The following is a 21,356-nucleotide window of genomic DNA, read 5'->3' as shown; positions in this document are numbered from 1 at the left end:
TCCAGCTGCCCATACAAACCCCTCTAGCCAAGCCTGGTTACCCTACAGAGAGGTCCGATGGGAAAGACTTGGACATGGCCCCGCTGTGTGTGTGTGCGTGTCTTCATCTGTCTTCAAGAACTAAAAGATAGGAAAAATTCTACCATCAAAAATACTTGTTTGACAAATGACTAAAATAAAACAGTAAATTTACATTGCAGATATTTTAATTAGTTACTCTGTATCTGTTCGTTGCGTGGTGTGTTTTTGTGTTTGCATATAGGATCAAGTTTAAATTCATTACACATGTTTAATCTGGGTTATCTGTGATTATCTCTGATGCCAGTTGTAAAAATATTGACTTATAGAAGCGTTTTAAGCACAAACACACAAACATACAAATGAATGTCGGTTTAATCCACCAGGCTTACACAGACATAATGGAAAAGAATATGATATAGACATAAACATAAGCCTTGCGGCTTCAAAAGTTCTGTTTTCAGTCTGGCCTTTCTTAAAAAGTGACAGATCTCTTTTTCCTGTTGCAAAAGTCAGAGTTGATATGTCGAGAAGGGCTTTCTTGGTTATTGATATTTTGTGGAAACTGCATTCCTTTGCTGACATCTTTTCTTTTCAGCAATATTTTTGAACACCTTAAAAGATGGGTTAGCAGATTCAGTGAGAAAATATAAAGCTTATTTTGCACTTAGATTCTTGGGGGAGGTGGCAGGGTTTGCTTTTCTTTGCTTGGGCTATTTTGTGAGATCACTATTCAAAAAGTATATTTTCCTGTGTTTTTGTACTAGTTTGTACTAGGAAATAGTTGCCAAATGATATCACTTTGAGAGGAAACCACAGGGATCATTTCTTTTTTACTGCCTTCATCTCAAACTGCATTAATGCTGGAATTCATTCAGTCTACCTTGGAGACGGTGATAAATGTTAAAATACTTGCGCTCTTTCAAAATAAAAGTCAGATTCTGAGAAATATCATCAGATTTAGTTATTCCCCCTCAGTGTATGTGTCATTGAGACAAGTATCATTTGACAACATTGCTTAGTCGCTGACTTTACATGTGTGTATTTAACAGCACTTTGACATGACACTGACACTAATGTTTTTGGATCACTTCTTCCTTAGGCGCTGTGGCTATAGCAAAGCAAAGCAAGATCCCGAAGAGGAAAAGATGCACTTCCACAATGGCCACAGTAGGTTAAAGCCCAGACTCGTTCTGTATGTGTCTATGTATGTGGGCTTAAGTTCATCCAAAGTTTACAGTACATGTACAGTACAGGGTTCACACAGCGGTCATGTCTGGTCATGCTATCTCCTTTGGCATGTGCGTACTATAAGTACAGTTGACAGTGTTTTGCTAGAGTAGCTATTCACTGAATGGCACTGCCACAAACCAGGCTCATAGCTACCAGCAAACACACAGTTGGCAGACAACACATAGAGCTATGATGACTTATAGATTGTGACAGCTTAATATATTTGTCCACATTTTTGGCATGACACCCTCTATCCATCTTTTGGTATGGAATCAAAGCCAACAGAGTAGTCAGGAAAATAATACCATGTGGGATAGTGTTATATTGATTTGGACTGTGAAATAAAATGTTTAAAATTAGCGTTTATTATCTGCATGCCAAATTTGCAGGATGGATGAAAAGATGGTTGTCTTCTGGGAATAATTAATGGCACTAATTAATACATGTATCTTTTTTTTAGGCGTATGAATCTATTGTACTCAAATAATAATGTTGCTCTGTGTGTGCTTCTGCAGTAAAATTTCCAGGGGTGCGTACTTATATCGATCCCCTCACCTATGAAGATCCCAACCAGGCAGTGCATGAATTTGCCCAGGAGATTGACGTTTCATACATCTCCATTGAAAGGATCATTGGTGCTGGTGGGTAAAAAATAATGTCTGCATCTGTGTGTGTACACCTTGGAGATCCACTGTTTCATATTTGGAGCATCAGTTTAAGCCTGTCTGTGTTATCCTTAATTCAGAACCACAAAGGTAAACCTGTTTAATCGGTGCCCTGAAACAGCTTAACGTCACAAAATGCCTTATTAAAACACATAGACTAATAGCATAATGACTCGAGCCTAATTCTGCCTTCTGTAGTGTTGAAACATTTTCTCATTAACACTACTGCAGTGTATCGTATTTTCTACAACCTTCATAAACCTGTCACATTCATAATTGCATAAGCTTACATAAGCATAAGTTAAGAGTGTGCTTAAAAGCAACATTGTGCACAGACATAAATAATGTTTCCACTGACAAAAATTTTGACTGACCACATTTATTAGCTTCAAGCGCTTTAGCCAATTTCAAGATTGGCCCCTTAAAGTAAAGAATATAAGCTGTACAAACACAGTGTGTCAGGCACAAAATTTCAGCTTTACTTAAAGAAAATCTATCTGTATCTTCAAGGTTGATTTGCCATTTCATAATAGTTTTTACAGGTCAGGTTTAACTGAAATGTTGATGCCACTCTTAATGTCTACCTTTTTTTCCCTCAGGGGAATTTGGTGAAGTGTGCAGTGGACCGCTGAGGCTGCCCGGGAAACGAGAGATCCAGGTTGCCATTAAGACCTTGAAAGCAGGCTACACAGAGCAGCAAAGACGTGACTTTCTTTGGGAGGCGTCAATCATGGGCCAGTTTAACCACCCAAACATCATCCGTCTGGAGGGTGTGGTTACTAAGAGTGAGTTATCAGCATGTGTATCACTATTTAAGTTTAATACACTGTGTTTTGTGTGAAACTGCATCCTGTAGGATCTAGCACATATTGGATGTCACAATGTAAGTAAAACTCACAGCAGTTGTTTGGTGTAGATATATAGGAATCTTAAGCCGTGCTATGTCATTTTAAACTTGCATGCTGTACTTAATCAGTCCTGTAGTTTAACAGGTTTTCCTTTTCAACTTTTTTTCTGACTTACACTTAGTTAATGTCATAGTCTGCTTGTCAAGTTCAACAGTATCTAATATATTAACTTTTGAAAGCAACTGGAAAGCTGACAATTCAATTTCAACCCTATAATCTGTTTTACCTTCATGAAGATTAACATATTTCTTTCTTCTTCTTTTTTCTTTTTTGCATAACTGAGTGTTGATCTAGCTGCTAAGTTTATGGTGGCCCCGAGAAGCCAAACAGGCAACTTAAGAAAACACCAGCAATAAGAAAAATGATGCAAAAGCACACAAAACACAACGGAGATAGGGGAAAAAACAGAAAAGGAAAAACGAAAATGGAAATAGGAGAAAACAGATTTCCAAAAGCACAAGGGAAGTGTTTCTGGGGAGACAGAGTGTGTGTTTTAATCTCATGATTCATATAATACTAATGATGGATTTTTAGGCTAATAGTTAGGCTAACACACTTACCTCTCATCTTTTCTTTCCTCACAAAACCGATAGATCCTCCACTTCTTTTAAGTGTCTCCCAGCACAATTCTTAGCATATTTTGGTTCCTGCACCTGGTCCATCAGATTATTGTCTCCCCAGAAACACTTCCCTTGCGCTTTTGGAAATCAGTTTTTTCCTATTTCTGTTTTTGTTTTTTTCTATTTGTGTTTTCTTTTTTCCAGTTTCCGTTTTCATTTTTTCTATTTCCATTGTGTTTTGTGTGCTTTTGCAGTGTTTTTCTTATTGCTGGTGTTTTCTGCAGTCCGTTTGGCCTCTCAGGGCCACCGTATAAGTTGCTGTTAAGGGTTGTTCTCATGCGTACAAATGTTTACATCTCAGTTTAAATTTTGGAAAATTGCATGCACAAAGTCAGATAAAGAATTGATTATTTTAACTGAGAAGTAAGCCATATTTCAAGCAAAAATTGGCACACATGATATGTCCTTATTCTATTTTTTTGTTTTGTTTGTATATAATATAAACTTTGGAATTAGATCATTAGAGGATATTTTATTTTGTGTTGCTATCTAGATAAATGGTAAAAACAAAATCTTATGTCAAAACTATGATTTCAAAATATTTGCTTATTAACGTGAAGTATTTTATTGTTGATTTTGTTTTTTCTTCTTCTCAGGCAAGCCGGTGATGATCATCACAGAATACATGGAGAATGGCTCATTGGACACTTTTCTCAAGGTAAACTATACAGGAGAAGGGTCTGAGGGAAGAAATACTTAAAAAACGACCCTGGATAAAATACAAACCCACTCTGATTCTCCAAAAATCTCCAAAAAGTTTTTTAAGCAGAATTCGTAGCTTCATTAACAAGAAATTATATCATCTCAGTTTTAGTGTTGTCTGTAACATCTCAATGGACTGAAGGATGCTGGAAACAGACAGTGGTGCACACATTGAGACAACAGTGGTTCATAACAGAAAGATGGCAGTTAAAGCAGGTTTTATAACAGCTTTTAAGCAGAAAACAGATACAGATGTGTTCAGGCGATGAAAGTAATATTTCCTACTAATAGTAATGTATTTTGTATAGCACTTTTCAAAACATAGAGTTAAAAAGCGCTTCACAGTTCAAATAAAAGCCACAAATTGAAGATAAGTATACATGTTCAAACATGCAGACACAGGCATACGGTCAGGATTTCATTTCAACATACATGCAAAAAGTCGCAAATTATGGCAAAAAATTAAAGGGTAAAATTAAAGGAACGCTAACCTATACACAGTTTTCAGTAGTCATTTTAAACAAATAAGAGTCGCCTGACCTGACTGACTGAGGAAGTCTGTTTCACAGTTTGGGTGCAACAACCTCAAAAGCACGGTCAGCTGGTTTTAAAATCAGAATGAGAGACAGTTAGGAGACCCTGGTTAGACAACTGGAGAGGCCAGCTGCATTGATAAGGTCAAGGAAGGAAGATAACATGATGAGAAACACAAAATAGTAGTGAATAATCAGAGAATCTGAGTTCATCTGCATGGGGCAGATTTAAGGCACATTTAAATATTGAAATGCTTTCTCACCTTTACTATGACACAGATCACCTCACCAGAATATATAAAGTCACTAAGCCTTCAGAGTTGGAATAATGCCTTTCCTGCGTTAATGAAAGTACTGCCTTCATCGCGAGTAGAATGTGGAATTTAATGAAGAGGCAGGCTGAAATAAATATTCCCTCTTCAGACCACTTAACAGTCTGTTCACTGCCTACAGTGGCACAACGCTCAGGTAGCAGACAAGTCTAATTCCTGCATGAGAAAAACTATAAATTTCTTCAAGAGTCTTGCTAATGAAGAGATGAAATACATAAGATTCAATCAGGATTCAGCACTGAAGAGAGTTAAAGTGTTTTTTTAAAAACAAAAAAACAACAACAACGGAGGAAAGGGGAGAGTAAAATGCTTCTGGTTTGAGGTGTCGGTTTACTTGCTTGAAAGGCATTGCAGACAGGAACAATCAGAAATCTCATCTGAAGGGAATGATCTCATTTTGGCTGCATGGAAAAGGGGGATGCTGTGAGACAAAAAATACAGATAAGTGTGTGTTACAGAGCTGTGGTGAGTGAAAACTGCTGATATGACTGTCCTGTGTGTCATGGGGAATAAACCTGAATGGCAAAGTGGAAGCAGGGAAGATGGGCCACCAGCAGACGGTGCAGCACAGAAAACCCTTAGAAGTAATTACATGGATGGCTGGTGTACTGAGGCCAGTATAAATGACACAGCTATTTGAAAACCAGAGGCTGGACTGGGTCCTGGATTAGCTGTCACAGCTATGGACAATGTACTGTGAGGCTGCTAACTCACATCTTTGGCTTAACATCTCATTTCACATGTAAGTGGGATGTTCTGCTGCGAGTGGATAGAAAAAACTATTTGTTGAAACTGTGAGCTGCATGTCTGCTGTCAAAATGTGAAGAGTGGATGAGGGGAATGTTGATAGTTTACATTTGGATTGGAAGGAGCAAAAGCTTAAACTAACAATGAGAGCCTACCAATGAGAGGGGAAAAAGCTAAGAGGAAATCTAGTGAAAGAGTCTTCCATACCAGGGAAAAAGCCATCACTGTGTATGCAGTTTTCAATATTAGCTTAATTACTAAGTGGTAATACCTTACCACCTAGTAATTAAGCTAATATTGTCATCCAATGCTGTTGCTTGAATTAATTATTTCTTTGGCAAAAAGCATGCTTCATTTTTCTCAAATCTTGAACAACCGATTTAGCATCATTCTTCTATACAGATTGGGAGAGTACCAGAAAGGTTAAGTCGGGTATTGCAGGGAGGAAGGGGAAAGATGAATTACTTGGGGAGACACGCGTCTGTACAGGAGACAGTCATTTCATAAAACATGATGTGATTCAAGGCAGCCGGGTGACACTGAACTCTGGGCAGGATTCATGGAAATATTAATGCTTTAGGTCATTTCATAGAGCAGGAGGTCTGACTTGAAGTGCATAGTTGATTGGATGACCATCACTGACACTTATAGAGGGAAAATGGTGAGCTCCAGAGCTAAATACTAGAAATATATAAATGTAAATTAAGTGTATTTTCAGAGTAAAGTGCTTATGGATATTCTCTATAATTATCACATAAAACTAGAGCATTAGGGTTAGATAAGCTGACTTGCCTTGCTGACACAATAGGCTAATCAGATCTGTATTGATCAGTGATTATGTGGCTACAACCAAACCAATACTGGAGAATATATTTCAGCTTTTAATCTTTCTTCCTGCTTCACGATCCACAACCTGTGCTGTTGGTTGGCAGGTGTTAGAGAAAAACAGAAAAAGTAATCCCAACATTTGCTGCAGTGGCACCATAACAGCCATTGACAAAATCCAGGGGGAGAAGTTGAAAAGGAGCCTTTTCCCATCTTTCTTTATATTATCTTGTAATTGGCCCAGGTCTGCAGGTTTACACGGTTTAAAATCAACAGAACATATACAGGGTTGACCAGTAGTTAAGTGCTAAAGTTCGATACAACATGGGTAAATAATTTGTGCAGATGCTGCCTGGGTAGCATTTGCTAAATGTCATCCCCCCCTGTGCTTACTTCTGCCATTCTTCCCACTGTCCCTATCAAAATAAAGTCAGAAATGTTCACATGTTTTATTATTATTATTATGTGGTGCATATATAGAGTTGTCCCTCTTGGGGGGATACTCCCACTGGGTTTAAATCTGGGACTCTCCACCATTTGACCCTAGAACTGAAGAAGCTTCTCGGATGAGAGGTGAAACGTCTTCAAGCAACTTCCAGACGCTTTTCTTTCCAAACTCCTTAGACTGCGATGACCTAGATTAGAGATTAGATTAGATAGATTAGATTAGATTAGATAGAACTTTATTAATCCCTCGGGTGGGTTCCTCTGGGAAATTCGATTTCCAAAAAAGCACAGCACCGACAGAAGTTACAGAGTTACAGAATATTATACATATATATATATATATATATATATATACATACATATATATATATATATATATATATATATATATATATATATATATATATATATATATAAAATACACACACACACACACACACCTATATATATATATAAATACAGAGACAATATAAATAAAATATACAAAGGGGATAAATAGAATAAATAGGAATAAAAATAAAAATACAAGTGAATTGCACATTTCAAGTATTGAGTCTATTGCACCGTTGACTATTTACAAAAGTATTGCACAAGGTATTGCACAGTGAGGTGAAGAGGCACTACAGCTTAGTTGTTCCCCCCTCCTTTGTCCTCCTGTTTCCCCTCCCTCTCCCCTCCAGGGAGGAGTTAAACAGTCTGATGGCGTGTGGGACAAAGGAGTTTTTAAGTCTGTTAGTTCTTGTCTTTGGGAGAAGCAACCTGTCACTGAACAGACTCTTCTGGTTGTTTATGGCCGTGTGCAGAGGATGTCTGGCATTGTCCATAATGTCCATCAGTTTCTTTAATGTCCTTTTCTCTGCCACTGTCACCAGAGTGTCCAGCTTCATGCCGACCACAGAGCTAGCCCTCCTGATCAGTTTCTCCAGCCTGGATGAGTCCTTCTTTGCTGTGCTGCTCCCCCAGCACACCACAGCATAGAAAAGTACTCCAGCAACCACTGACTGGTAAAACATCCTCAGGAGCTTCCTGCAGATGTTAAAAGACCTCAGCCTCCTGAGGAAGTACAGTCGGCTTTGGGCTTTTTTATACAGGTGCTCTGTGTTGCATGACCAGTCCAGTTTATTGTCCACCCACAGCCCGAGGTACTTGTACTTGTTGACCACCTCCACCTCCTCCCCCTCTATCTGAACCGGCAGTGGACCTGCTCTAGACCTCCCGAAGTCCACAACCAGTTCCTTAGTCTTTGAGGTGTTGAGTTGCAGGTGGTTTGTGTGACTCCATGCGACAAAGTTCCTCACCAGACTTCTGTACTCCTCTTCCTGATCATCCCAGATACACCCCATGATGGCTGTGTCGTCTGCAAACTTCTGAATGTGGCATAATTCAGAGTTGTAGCAGAAGTCAGAGGTGTACAGGGTGAAGAGAAGAGGGGACAGCACAGTTCCCTGTGGTGCTCCTGTGCTGCTGACCACTGTGTCAGACGTGATGTCCTTCAGCCTGACGTACTGTGGTCTGTCGGTGAGGTAGTCGGAGATCCAAGCCACCAGGCAGGGGTCCACCTGGATGACTGAGAACCTTCACAGACATATATAGAGTTACACTATCCTGTCCTGTCTGGCAGCTTTTATAAGGCCAGCTCTATAAACTCTCTATAGGCCCCATTTTTTAAGGTTCATCTGTTTATGTCTTCATTTCTATTCGTGTTATTTTTTGTTAATACATATGTGGTACATCGTATGTGATACATTATAGACTCGATTTATTTACACTATATTCAATTGTTTAGATAAAGATACCAAAGCAAAATATTAAGATTGTCTTTCCACCTTTGTCCCTTCTTTCTACATAGAAAAATGATGGCCAGTTTACTGTAATCCAGCTGGTTGGTATGCTGCGTGGGATTGCATCTGGCATGAGGTATAAAGAAAACCAACAAACACACTGTGTTTTCGAACTCATTAACGTGCAGTGTTTGTGTTTAACCCTTCTTCCCTTTGTGTTGACAAATGTAGATACCTGTCTGACATGGGCTATGTCCACCGTGATCTAGCGGCTCGTAACATCCTGGTCAACAGTAACCTTGTGTGTAAAGTGTCTGATTTTGGTCTATCCCGAGTCCTGGAAGATGATCCGGAGGCTGCATATACCACGCGGGTAAAGCTGCACAAATTTCTGAAGCCAGTGGTTATTACATATCTTAAAGTTGTTTGTCAGGCTAACTGCCCAAAGTCTGTTCAATTTAAATTACATAAGACTGTAATATATATCAGAGCAAAGATATTTAAAAGGTGCATGCAAGCGAGTAGCATTCACTTAACTTTCTTTTGATCAACTAATAAATTAATCACCTGACTGCCTCGGTGTGGGTGTTAGGGAAGAGGGCAGCACACTGTTGTCTTTAAAGTTATTTACATTTAATATGGGTTGTGTCAGAGCATGACTCTGCCTTATCAAACTTTGGATTAAGTGAAAAACTGACACACAGAATAGTCTTCCCACTAAATACACACCTAGACACTTTAACTAACACACACTGACACACACACACACACACACAGACAACAGCAGCAGGCCTTAAATTGAGCTGTATATCCCAGGCTGAGTGGCGTTCTGTCAGCCAGAGATGGCCTGCTTCCTGCTGGAGGAGGTCCAATTAGTACTCAGCTCAGTCTCTGCAACACTCAATTAGCGCTGAGTCTTGCTGCCTTAGTGCCAAATATCCTGTCACTCACCTCTCACTGCCAGGCTACATCTCTTCTTGCTCTCTCTCTCTATCACTGTCTGGGTCTCCTTCCCTGACAGAGCAGTGAGAATAACATAATTCACACCCTTCAAATAATCAGAGCTTGAGATATCCTGCTGCTGTGTTCATCAATACTGCATCAAGCTAATTTCACTACTCATCAGCTGAAAACACACTTTCCTGTGGAACTCAGCAGTCTTTCTGTGAACTTTTTTTTTTATCTTTGCAATGAAAGCATGATAATGAAGATGAGTAAAAAATAGAGGAATCACAGGGCCCCCGACAGTTAGGATAGGGAATTTGTATAAGAAAGTGAAACTTGGTATCATGAATGTGTTCCTAAATTGGTATCCATTAGGGGAAATTTGGATTGGACCACATGCGGAAGAAGTGTCTCAATTAAGGTCTGTTCTTGGTTTCCATCCTCATGACACAAAAGATGAAAATGTTGAATGACGGCAGCTGTATTTACTGCTGTAGCTCTGGACAAGCGTAGCTCGAGTCTATTTATTTATGTGAACATATCAGATTTCTTCATAATAAAGCAGCACAACACACGAAAATTTGAGGTTCTATTTTCCAAGCCCCAGGTTCTGTTAAATGCTTCAATGTGTTTGGATCATCTGGTAAACACTGCATTTTATTACAGGGCGGAAAGATTCCCATTCGCTGGACGGCTCCAGAAGCAATTGCATACAGGAAGTTCACCTCGGCTAGCGATGTGTGGAGTTATGGGATTGTCATGTGGGAAGTGATGTCATACGGAGAGAGGCCCTACTGGGAGATGTCCAATCAAGACGTAAGTTTTAAAGACATTTTAAGGAAAAGTTAGTTTTCTTTAATCTTGTGAGTAACGCATGTAGTATTTGCTGGATTTTACAACTGCAGTCGTATCAGATGGTGATGCGTGAGCTTGCAGTACTTGATTCATCACCACACACATGCATCAATTTCCCACCCACCCACTCACACAGGCAACATATGCACGCACAGCCCTCCAGTGACCTCTCCAACTCCTACTTCAGACTCCACCCTCCTTTTGGTTGTTAGGCTGTCTGTCTCGAATCTAGAGAGGGGAAGGAGAGGAGGATGAGAAGGAGAGGAGAGGAGAAGACGTTTGATGTTTAATTGAAAGCGTTATGCTGGATTTTCTCTGATCTGCACAAGAAAGTGCAGGCTCTCACACTCTCTTTCTCTCAGCTATCACCTTCTGTTGCCCACTGTCTCCTCTTCCTTCTCACTTCTTTCTCTTGTCCCTTTTTTTGTCTCTACAAAATGCACTTTTTTGCGTCTTGTCCGCCCTCTCTTTCTTCCCCCACTTCGTCTCTCATTCCCTTCCTCTGATCTTTCCTCCCTGCCAGTCAGTTTTTCTACCCCCTCAGCACGCAGTGATTTGCTGCTGTGCTTCTCTCTTATGCTAGAGTGCAAGAGTACATATGCATGCGCTTTAATACATGCAAGCGTATTGGAGTGCCATCACATCTGTCTTCTGTGTGAATTTGACACAAGTAAAGGCTGTCATAAACTCAACAAATCAATTCCCTGTAGTGTCTTGCACTGGCAGAACTAGGCTGAAAACTGCAGCCTGCTTTCCACTGCAGGATCTAACGGAGGGAGCTAAGGTTTATTTATTATTCATCCAATTCAATTTCCCCCACCAAAACATTTCTGTGATTCAGTACTGCATCCTGTTACTTGCAGAAATGATTAACGGGGTTATGAGGCATGTGAAATAAACAAAGTTGTGTTAATGTTGTGTTATTTTGCTGGATTCACACAGGCCATTGGTGTTGGGTTGCTAACTTCATGGATATTTGAGTATAAGGTCGGGTAGAGAGCAAGTATCAGAATTCAGGATCTTGCTCAGGAGAACTCAATTTGAAAGTAATCTTGCCTTGCTGAAGTGTGTCATGGTTCTGCCTTTAAAAAAATATTGCAGGATACACCAAACAGGATGTACCCTCTGCATACTTCAATATATATCCATGTTATAGATTTTCATTTTATAGTCGCTTTGGAGTCTTATTTCCTCGGGGACAGCATACCAGAATCTTTTGAACAAACCTGATTATGGTGTTTTGAAATTATTGTGTCTTTTACATGCTCAGTGCAATAAGAACAGAAACTGAGAGCATAAAAACAGCAAACTAAATCTCAGTTACTAAAAATAAAGACACAAAGACAAAAGTTTGACATATAAACACAAATAAAAGTATCAGCAGCAGTACAGGAGTGCGCATAGGCACAAAGTGGAACAGTGTTAATTATATTAATGCCATCAGCAAACGCAGTAAGTGATAACAGAGAATAAATTACAAGTGATACTATGGTAGTAATACTAATCCTTCCATCTCGTAAAGAACAGATGAGAAGGTATAAAATTATAGTATTATAGAGTGTTAATGTTGTTAATGTGTAGTTGTTCTTTTTCGCTTTTTTTGCTCTTTTTGGGGTATTTTCAGTGTTTGAACTATCAAAACAGATGGGAGTTGGATAATCTAATAGCCACAGGTAGAAAGGATCTGCTGTAGTGCTCAGTCCTGCACCTTGGGGCAATGAGCCTTTTCCTGTGTGTGCTGTGGTGAGCAATCAGAGAGGAATGTATAGTGGGATGGATTGTACATAATGCTGAGCAGTTTCTTTAGCAACCTCCTTTCAGACACCTGACATCAGCTGTTTTCACCCTGCTGCCCCAACACACTGCCATATAGTCATATGTCCAACCTTAGAGTAACAAAACATAGACAGCATGGGCATTTGGCATTGCAGGACCTGAGCCTCCTAAGAAGATACAGGCAACTCTGGACCCTTCTTAAAGACAATATCTGTGTTCCTGTACAAGTCGAGTTAGCTGTTCATGTGTAGTCCTAGGGATTCATCCGTCACCCCAACATCTGTTCCCCTGATGATGATAGGGGAGGAGGAAGAAACTGCTTCCTAAACTCTACAATCAGACAATAATCATGAAGTTAAAGCAACCTTTAGCTATGCTACTCGCATAGATGATTGAAATTTATCTTTTGCTCTTACAGTATAACTGTTTGTACATTATACACAGGTTTGTTTTTTGTTTGTTTGCTTTTGTAAAGCTAACCTGCCTGTCTTTCTTCATCTCTCTATCTGAAGGTAATAAAAGCAGTGGAGGAAAGCTATAGGTTGCCAGGTCCTATGGACTGTCCTGAGGCCCTGTACCATCTTATGATGGACTGCTGGCAGCGAGAACGCAGCAACCGTCCCAAGTTTGATGAGATTGTTTGCCTGCTAGACAAATTCATCCGGAACCCCAGCTCGTTAAAAAAGCTTGTCAACTCCTCACACAGGTAGGATGTAACACTGTACTTTGCACACCATTTAAAATATATATTAGTTATAGTTTATTCCACAAGCACACACACATACAGATGATATCATCTAAATGGCTGGTGTTATTGTCTTTGTTAAGAAATGATGTTAGCTTTCTGTTAAACATTTCTAAACACTTATTGATGATGCTTCTGCTTCTTGGCTCTTAAAAATGAAGTGTATTCATTTACACATTCATTTTTAAGCAAATTAGGCTCAGCACTCTAAGCTAATAGACTTCATCTTTCAAGATAAAATGTAAATAGAGTCTTACTGAAGTCCTGTGTAGCAGCATAGTTAAAATGTAGTCTTTGGCTGCTGCACACTAGCAATAAAGAGCAGAGAAATAAAGTGGCTTAATTTTCTTAGAATGAAGCATTAGTCTGAAATGTAGTCAGTGGGGTGTCCTTTGATTGTCGTAACATTTGAACATTCAGTTAGTATTTCCTCTCCATGTATGTGCAGTGCATTAGTACATAATGGTATGAAATGGCAATAATTGCTCTGAAGCAGACATTTATGCAGACACTTCATTATGTTATTGTCTTTGCGGAGATAATGAAATAATGGTAGATCTTTTGTTTTCCTCTTTCTTTTTGTACACACACACACACACACACACACACACACACACACACACACACACAAACACACACCGGAACGCATTTAATAAAGCAACACCTTATCTAACAGCCATACAATGACATATGACGGGCGTCAAGATTAAAATGACTCAAGCTATGCTTGTCCTTTTCTCACACCACACGCCTCTTCTAGTTATAGTGTGGAGAATGTTGTTAGTTGGCATAAATATTTCTGTTTGATAAGAGAGAGCCTTATTTGTAAGCATGAAGAGTGAGCCAAATGACAAAGACTTTTGAGTGGACAACATTTGCAGTTGTGTAATGGTGCATAAATAGCTTCATGAAGACTCATGTTCAAACATTTTGCTTTCTCTTTACCTGTTTTCCCACGTTCCAGAGTTTCCAACCTGTTAGTGGAGCATGCCAGCGTAGAAGGGAACTGTAGCACTCGAAGCCAGACTGTAGGAGAGTGGCTTGACTCCATCAAGATGGGACGTTACACTGAACTGTTTATGGAAGGAGGTTACTCTTCACTGGAAACAGTGGCTCAGATGACATCAGAGTAAGAGTCTTATGCACATGCACACATACATATAAATGCATAGGTGATAGGACGTCTACCTTAAGGTTTAGTTTCATTCCCCCTGGTTTTAATATAAATCATTTGTAAGGCATTAACATGGGTTTTATCGCTGTCCACTGGGTATTTACAAGTGGACACTTCAGAGTATGTCAGTTCATCTACAGGATTAGAATGTATCTTTGAGTTACATCAGTGACCAATTGTCATTGAATCTAATATATCTGTCATTTGTATCCAGTTGTTTCTTTACTGGTGAGAAGCAGCAAAGCACTTCATGTGCCTATTCTGCTATAGTTGTAAGTTATAAGAAGAAAACAAGATTAGGTCTATTCATTGGCATGTTTCAGGAAAAACCCAGTCAAACATGCCAAACATGCTTGAAACGCATCTTGGTGATATATGTCTGTTTACACTTGAGTAGTACGCCAGTAGTGCATAAACAATTACCTACAGATTGTGCTTACACAGAAGACACTGTGGTCCAGTACTGAGCCCAGTCCAAATCCCATATTGTTTGAGCGATCTGATTTGAATGCATTGTCAGTGTATACTGGGTCTATTCACTCATGTCCTTAGCTGACATGTTAATGCCAGGTTTAAACAGCATCACAGATGTTTTTTCCGTAGACCATTTAATGTAATGAACACTCTAATGAACACACAAAGTGGTGTGAAGGTTATCTACAGTGCTTAACAACTTTATTAGACCATCACCCAATGTAAGTTTTATTCCAGTGCTGCCCTAAATGAAAGGTATTCATAATTACCCACATTTTTGTATGTTTCTATGCAGAAGCTCTTTAATCAAAATTATATTTTTAATGCTAAGCTATAATTATTGTTGTTTTCCATTCATTTTCAAATTTAGTGTAAAGCATATTATAGTAAAGCCAAATTACAGTTCTTTACTTGCATTCCTGAACAGGAAAGTTTATTTTCAGCACTTGAATTTTAGACTTGGTTAATTTCTGACCTCTCAGAGAAAAGTTTGCCGGTTCAAATTTGGATAAAAAAATGTGAGTTCAGTTTGTTATTTGCCTAAAACTTTTTTTTTTAAACATGTTTTTGATAGATTTCTAAAATATTTGTGTTTTCTCATTTTTATTACAGGGGGTCTAATAAATTTGGTAAGCACTGCATTACAAGATTGCAAGTCTGTGCAAATACTTCAAAATGCTTTTTCTCTTCATTGAACTAAGAGTTCATATAAAGATAATATAACTACAGAACATTGGTAAAAATGTCATATATAACTCGAGGACGATTGAGAAATTGGTTTAACAGCAAACTCTCTTTAGTCAGTGTGTATCCAAAAGCCCAAACACACAATAATTTCTAACTTACAAAAAAGACTGGTTATCACATTCATTAAAAATGAATTTATTTATGTAAGTAATCCAAAATGCAGGCTTATTTTTAACAACTTTCTCATGCATTGCCTTATTTGTTAGCAGAATGCTTAAATATAGTGCCCTGTTTTCTGTGTGCTGTTTTTCAGGGATTTGCGAAGAGTAGGCGTGAACTTGGCTGGACACCAGAAAAAAATTATTACTAGCATTCAGGAGATGAGGGTCCATATGAACAGCACCAACTCTACTGTAAACATATGATGTGAAATACAAACATACAGACACATGCACACTCGTACACGCGCACACAAACACAGAAATACAATATATGGACCTACTATGTACTGGACCTAGAGTGGCTTAGCACTTTCTGTGGACGAGGATACCCAGTGTTCTACCGATCTAAACTGGAGGATCCACATGTTGTTGGTTCCTGTGTGTGGAGTTTGCGTTGGTGTCATTGGGAATATTGGATATTGCAGCACTAAAACCAAACTGAACTGGACTGAGTGGTGCTACTTGGAGGGATGATGATGGTGAGCTCAATATGAACTTAAGTAATGGTTTTACTTTAATTATTCAATTATATGACTCTGGGGATCCTCTTGGCACTGTTTTGGATACCTAAATCACAGACAGCAGATCTAACTCTGAGAGCAACCATAAAGTTTTTGGCTGTATCACAGATGTGAGTTTATACACTGGGCTCGAAGGGAACCTTTTCAACCTGTCTCAGGTGAGCTGAGCCCCGTGGAACAAAAAAAGTACTTGCTGATTCTTTGGCAACTTTCTCCATCGAGATTACCGTTCCATCAGGTTTCACTGAATTAATTTCCATATATTGAACCATTATCATTATTTAAATTAATGTCAATATTTGCTTTGACATGCTGATGTGCTTGTGGTTTTGATTTTTACCCATTTCTACCACATCTTCATGTGCAAAACTGAAGCTAAAATCTATTTTAATCATCCATATTCATATTCACTGTCATTTACTTAATTATCTTCCAAAGCAATGAAAGACAAGAATAGATACTTGACCTTTGCTGTTTTAAAATACTAGATCTTAAGAATGGTTCTTACAGAGCCTAAAAAAGAGAAGTGAAAACAAACAAATAAAGACATGAAGATTTACACTTAAATATACTCTCTACAGCTGTTCTTCTGGATGAATGTATAGCACTGCTACAATGTGGCAATAAAACCATTCTAGTCCTTAAAACCAGCTTCTGAATGAGGCCACTGATTGTATGTTATTCAGCTGGCTTTGCTCTATGTGTAAGACCTTTCACTTACAGTGAAGTTACTACAAAGCAATGCATATTTTAATTGTAAACTGTTCTATTAGCTGAAAAATTCACACATATTTTAGTGAAATATTCACTCAGATTGCAGGCAAGCAGCACATGGAACACTGAAATCGCTTAAAAACCTTCACTTCAAAGTCTAGGAGAAGATTTTACTGAGATTCAAAGGAAGCATTTGCTTATGAGTAAATCTTTCATCCAGATTCCAAATAACCTTAAGGTAGGATCCACACTGGAACTGGACATTTTTAATTTGACATCCATTCATCGATCGCGCATTTTCAAATTAAACTCCACTTCATGTTTAAATGTGGTTCCAGTAGAATACAACTGGAACAAACTGACACTCGTCAAAGGTTCATTCAATCCTGATGGAACATTTGTTCATGTAATAATGGAACTGCCATTCAGATTCTCATGGAAGGGATCACAAAGATTCCAACAAGACTGTTTACTGGTATTCTAATGGAACATTTTCCTCAGATTTTAAGGGAACTTCTACAAGGATTTCAATGCAGCCTTCTCTCAAGAGTGCACTCGGATCTTCATCAAGCCTTCACTTAGAACCAACAAACTTCAGGTACCGCAGAAACCCATCAGCACTCTGTTCAGTTTACCATGCCGCGGAGAATCTCTCACACGCATGTCTGCAACACCACAATAAACCTCACTCTAACAGGACTGCTGAAAATAAGGAGGCAATATTCATCTACTTGATAATCGTTTATTTATTTCTACTTGTTTGAAAAAAGAGCAAAAGTTATGTGGACAGTTTGTGTTTTATAATAATACTCTCTCTTGGACTACTGAGCAGCTTTGCCTACATGTCTTTCATGTATATAATGTATTATATATTTAAAGCAGGGAGCATTGTTCTTCTGTCTGCTATCATGTGGACAAGTGGATATTGACCAGTCATCTCAGAGTAGAACACATTAGTAAATAGTGACACATATTCTGAATCGGCATTCCTGCTACATAGACCTGGGCCGCTATCGAGTGGGGGCAACCAGCACAACTGTCCCCAGATAAGGGTCCCCAGAAGGGTATGCAAAAGAGCAAATATTTATCTTATGTTGTTGGTGATTATGTTTCATTTTACATTTTTTTTGGTGCAAGACCTAGAAATATTTTTCAGTGGCCCTAAATGAGAGCAGCAAGAAAAGCTTTGTTGACACTAGAAGTAGATGAGAATTATGAACAGGGACTGATGAATTTCTGGTGTATTGTATGGTATAAACATATACAATGATGTCAATGATCAAGCCCTTGCTTTACTTCTCTTTGGTATGGTATGTTATACGTAGATTGCTACTCAGTGCTTTATTGCTAAAACTTGACCTTTTTTCACTGCATTGTTCACCTAAAGAGAATCTACGTTCTCACATTATATCTGTGCTCTCTGCAGATAACATGCTTATATTTGTATCAGTTAGTGTACTGCTAGTGTTGGGGTATACAGATGGAAATGCAATGAGATTGTAGAAGTAGGGTTTCTTTTTTTTGGGGGGGGGTTCAAGAGGTGTTATCACCTGATTGTATGAAAGGTATAGAAAAGCACACAAGAAGAATGTAAAGGTTTTAAAGGGGCATTTCACTTTTTCAAAGAACATGCTTTCACTTTGAAACACTCAGACCCCCCACAGAGTTCAAGATGAGTAAAAGGGATAAGTCCTTAATGGTGGTAAGGACCCTCTTAGGTAATGGCATTTAAGCTTTTCCACCTGCTGTCAAGATCAAACTTCTTGACTGCTTCCATAAAAGATTGTAAAGTGGGGAATGGTCACAGGTTAATATTCTATATTATTATGTGTTTCTGAAAGTCATAGTGTTCTAACAGAGTGAAAGTCTGGTACAAGATAAATATCTGCATAGCCTCTTTAGTCTATGGCTTGTACATTGATAAACTATGTTGCTATGTTGCATATTATTGGGGAACTGTATGCATTTAGTGATGTCAAGCATTTAACAGCAGGCAACATTTGGCAGTAAAACTGGCATCCATGCCTATGTAGATTATTGTGGCTGTGCAGGTATTTCATTCAGCAGGGGAAGGCATCAGTAACATGGTGCAAAATATAAGGCATGTACTGTACAGCAAAAGCAGTTGTGTTGGGCAGTTTTTATTTACGACCCAGCGAGTCATAAGGCTTCCTCAGTCTCACGAATACTGCTTTTAGTTTGGGTTTCGCAGTGTTTTGACCCTCCCTAGTTGTCATGTTATTGGCTTTTTACAACCACCCTTTCAGCTTACTGGAATTTTCAAACTAAAATTTATGCTTGGGGCATGAAAAATTAGTGAATACGACACCCTTATAAGTGCCTCTCATCTTTTGAGCACCGTTATTTACTCCCCTGCCAAAATGCTATGCCCCAGCTGTTCAACTTTCTATACATGTTTGCCAACAACGTCTACAGGCAATAAGAAGAATGTCAGATAATATGCTTGTTGGAACTAATTTAATTTGCACTTTATGAGAATTCTGTTGCCCTTTGTTTGACTAAAATATCGATAGGTGACTGACATGTTACTGTCAGCAAGTGTATCCTTATTATTTACTATTTAATTATTAAAATTACTGTGTTCCCTTCACACTCCCATTGGTCACCATGGCATAATTTTTTTACAGTTAAGCACAAGAATTAATCATATTTGTAATACAAATCAAAGTTATATGAGCATCATTGATGTAGAGCACCATATTTTCGAGTGTATGGCACAACAATACACTTTCATGATGTAAACACAGGGTTTGACAGGCATCTTTTAGAATAAAGGTGAATTATTGGCTTTTTAACAAGAAGTCAACAGAGCACTAATCCTTGATGTCAAGGCCTCAGCCAGTCTTGACAGCTTTTTAGCATCAACACTGTTAATTCCAAAAGTGTGAGAACAGGTATTGATTTCTTGGCATTGCAAACCATAGTAAATATACAGTCAAGCTAATTATATGCTCTGCTCAGATTATCAAATCATCAATTCAAATACTTTATTCTCAGCACTTTTTCCAATAGCATGACTTTATCTTTTGCTCACATTTAGCCAAGAAAAAAAAAGAAAGCACAACAAACCAGCAAATACTAAAGATTTATGTGGTTTTACTCTTCAGTAACTGTCAGCTGAAACTCCGTCAGCCATGCAGTGTTTATGCAGGAGACAAAATTGTTGCGTCAAATTACATAAGACAACCGGTCTTATGTAACATCTTTGTTGTTTGAGTTTGAGAAGATGTAATCTAAGTTAGTCACACTGGTCCAGGCAGAAATGTCCATTAGAAGTTGTTGCACTCATACATGAGTTTTTGGGGGGTTTATTCCAAAATTACAGCACCGCTTAAAGGTAGAAAAGCCAAAATGGCTGCTCTCTGGGGCTCTGAGTGATAAACCAGTAGATACCAGTTTGACTGGATTCTATGAAAGACCCAAAAGCAATATGTGACCTGACATTATTTGCAAAATTAATTTTTGCATACACAAATGCATGGGAATGTAACAACAACAAAAGGTTGCACTAACTGATTAAGTTTTTTTGGGGGGGTTGTCAGACGTGAACATACTGAAAATAGGTTTAGGAGTCCTTGAAAGTGAGTTGAATTGTATCAGGGCCCACAGTTCTAGCATTCTTCCATTACTACTATTAATATTAATATTACTACTATTTTTGATTAGTCGTTTCAGCATTTCTTATACTTTGGAGCAACTGTGCAAATAAAGTCAAAGACTTTGTACAACTTATTTTTGGTTTAAAAGATGTTTGGAATAAGCTTGAACTTATTCCACTTCTTTAGTGGGCAGCTTCATCTTAGCAACAGCTGATGAAGTGCATAGGATTTGTATTTTGTGCCATATAGAAAACCACACTGACGGGGGAAAAATGTCTCCTAAAGACTAATGTGGGTCAATAAAATTACAATTGTAATTCGAGACCACGGCATTTGCCTGTTGAGTAACATTTTTGAGAAAAAGCAATTCTTCAAATGCATATTTGCAGTGGGACAAACACTGTTTCCAACGGCACTGTCTACTTGCATTTGTGTTTTTAACTTCTCAGGAAGTGGAAAATAGGTACATTTATTTGATTATCACGTATTTGATCTTAGAAATGATGTGCAGCTTTCACAAAGTGTTAACATACAAAACAAGTATGTGATTAATCAATTGTCCCCAGCTCAAATGTAATTATTTTATCAGTTCACACATACAGTTTTAAGCGACTGAGTAACAAATTCATTGTGATTTATTGAAAGCACAGTAAAAATACTCAGCTACTGATGTGCTATTGGTTTGTTTTTGAGACTGTCATGTATTATGTTTGTGTTGATGTTTTTGTAGTGTGTTATCAAATCTATATTTTTGCAATAAAACATGAGTAACATCAACTCTTGTTGTAACAATCATTATCTGTTGACCACACA

General features: G+C 38.4%; 1 protein-coding gene across 3 annotated transcripts in view; it reads left to right on the top strand.

The window, feature by feature from the left end:
* The window catches only part of epha5 (EPH receptor A5), a 64,909-nt gene extending 43,595 nt beyond the window's left edge, over window positions 1–21,314 (top strand). For 2 of the 3 annotated variants that reach the window (XM_086300326.1, XM_086300324.1), the window contains 10 exons: window positions 1,121–1,188; window positions 1,767–1,892; window positions 2,516–2,701; window positions 4,041–4,102; window positions 8,880–8,947; window positions 9,043–9,184; window positions 10,423–10,572; window positions 12,900–13,093; window positions 14,097–14,261; window positions 15,781–21,314. In XM_086300326.1, coding sequence (XP_086156452.1) covers window positions 1,121–1,188; window positions 1,767–1,892; window positions 2,516–2,701; window positions 4,041–4,102; window positions 8,880–8,947; window positions 9,043–9,184; window positions 10,423–10,572; window positions 12,900–13,093; window positions 14,097–14,261; window positions 15,781–15,892 — 1,273 coding nt within the window. In that variant the 3' untranslated portion in view covers window positions 15,893–21,314. Of the gene's footprint in view, window positions 1–1,120; window positions 1,189–1,766; window positions 1,893–2,515; window positions 2,702–4,040; window positions 4,103–8,879; window positions 8,948–9,042; window positions 9,185–10,422; window positions 10,573–12,899; window positions 13,094–14,096; window positions 14,266–15,780 lie in introns of those variants that run through there. The other variant, XM_086300327.1, reaches the window with a different exon arrangement.
* The last annotated feature ends 42 nt before the right edge of the window (window positions 21,315–21,356 follow it).

This window comes from Aulonocara sp. 'chitande type north' Nkhata Bay, linkage group LG7 (genome assembly GCF_057382095.1).
Source record: "Aulonocara sp. 'chitande type north' Nkhata Bay isolate Kocher_YH1m ecotype deep benthic linkage group LG7, A_spYH_male_GT1.1, whole genome shotgun sequence".
Classification (NCBI taxonomy): domain Eukaryota; kingdom Metazoa; phylum Chordata; class Actinopteri; order Cichliformes; family Cichlidae; genus Aulonocara; species Aulonocara sp. 'chitande type north' Nkhata Bay.
This window is presented reverse-complemented; position numbering and strand designations above follow the sequence as displayed.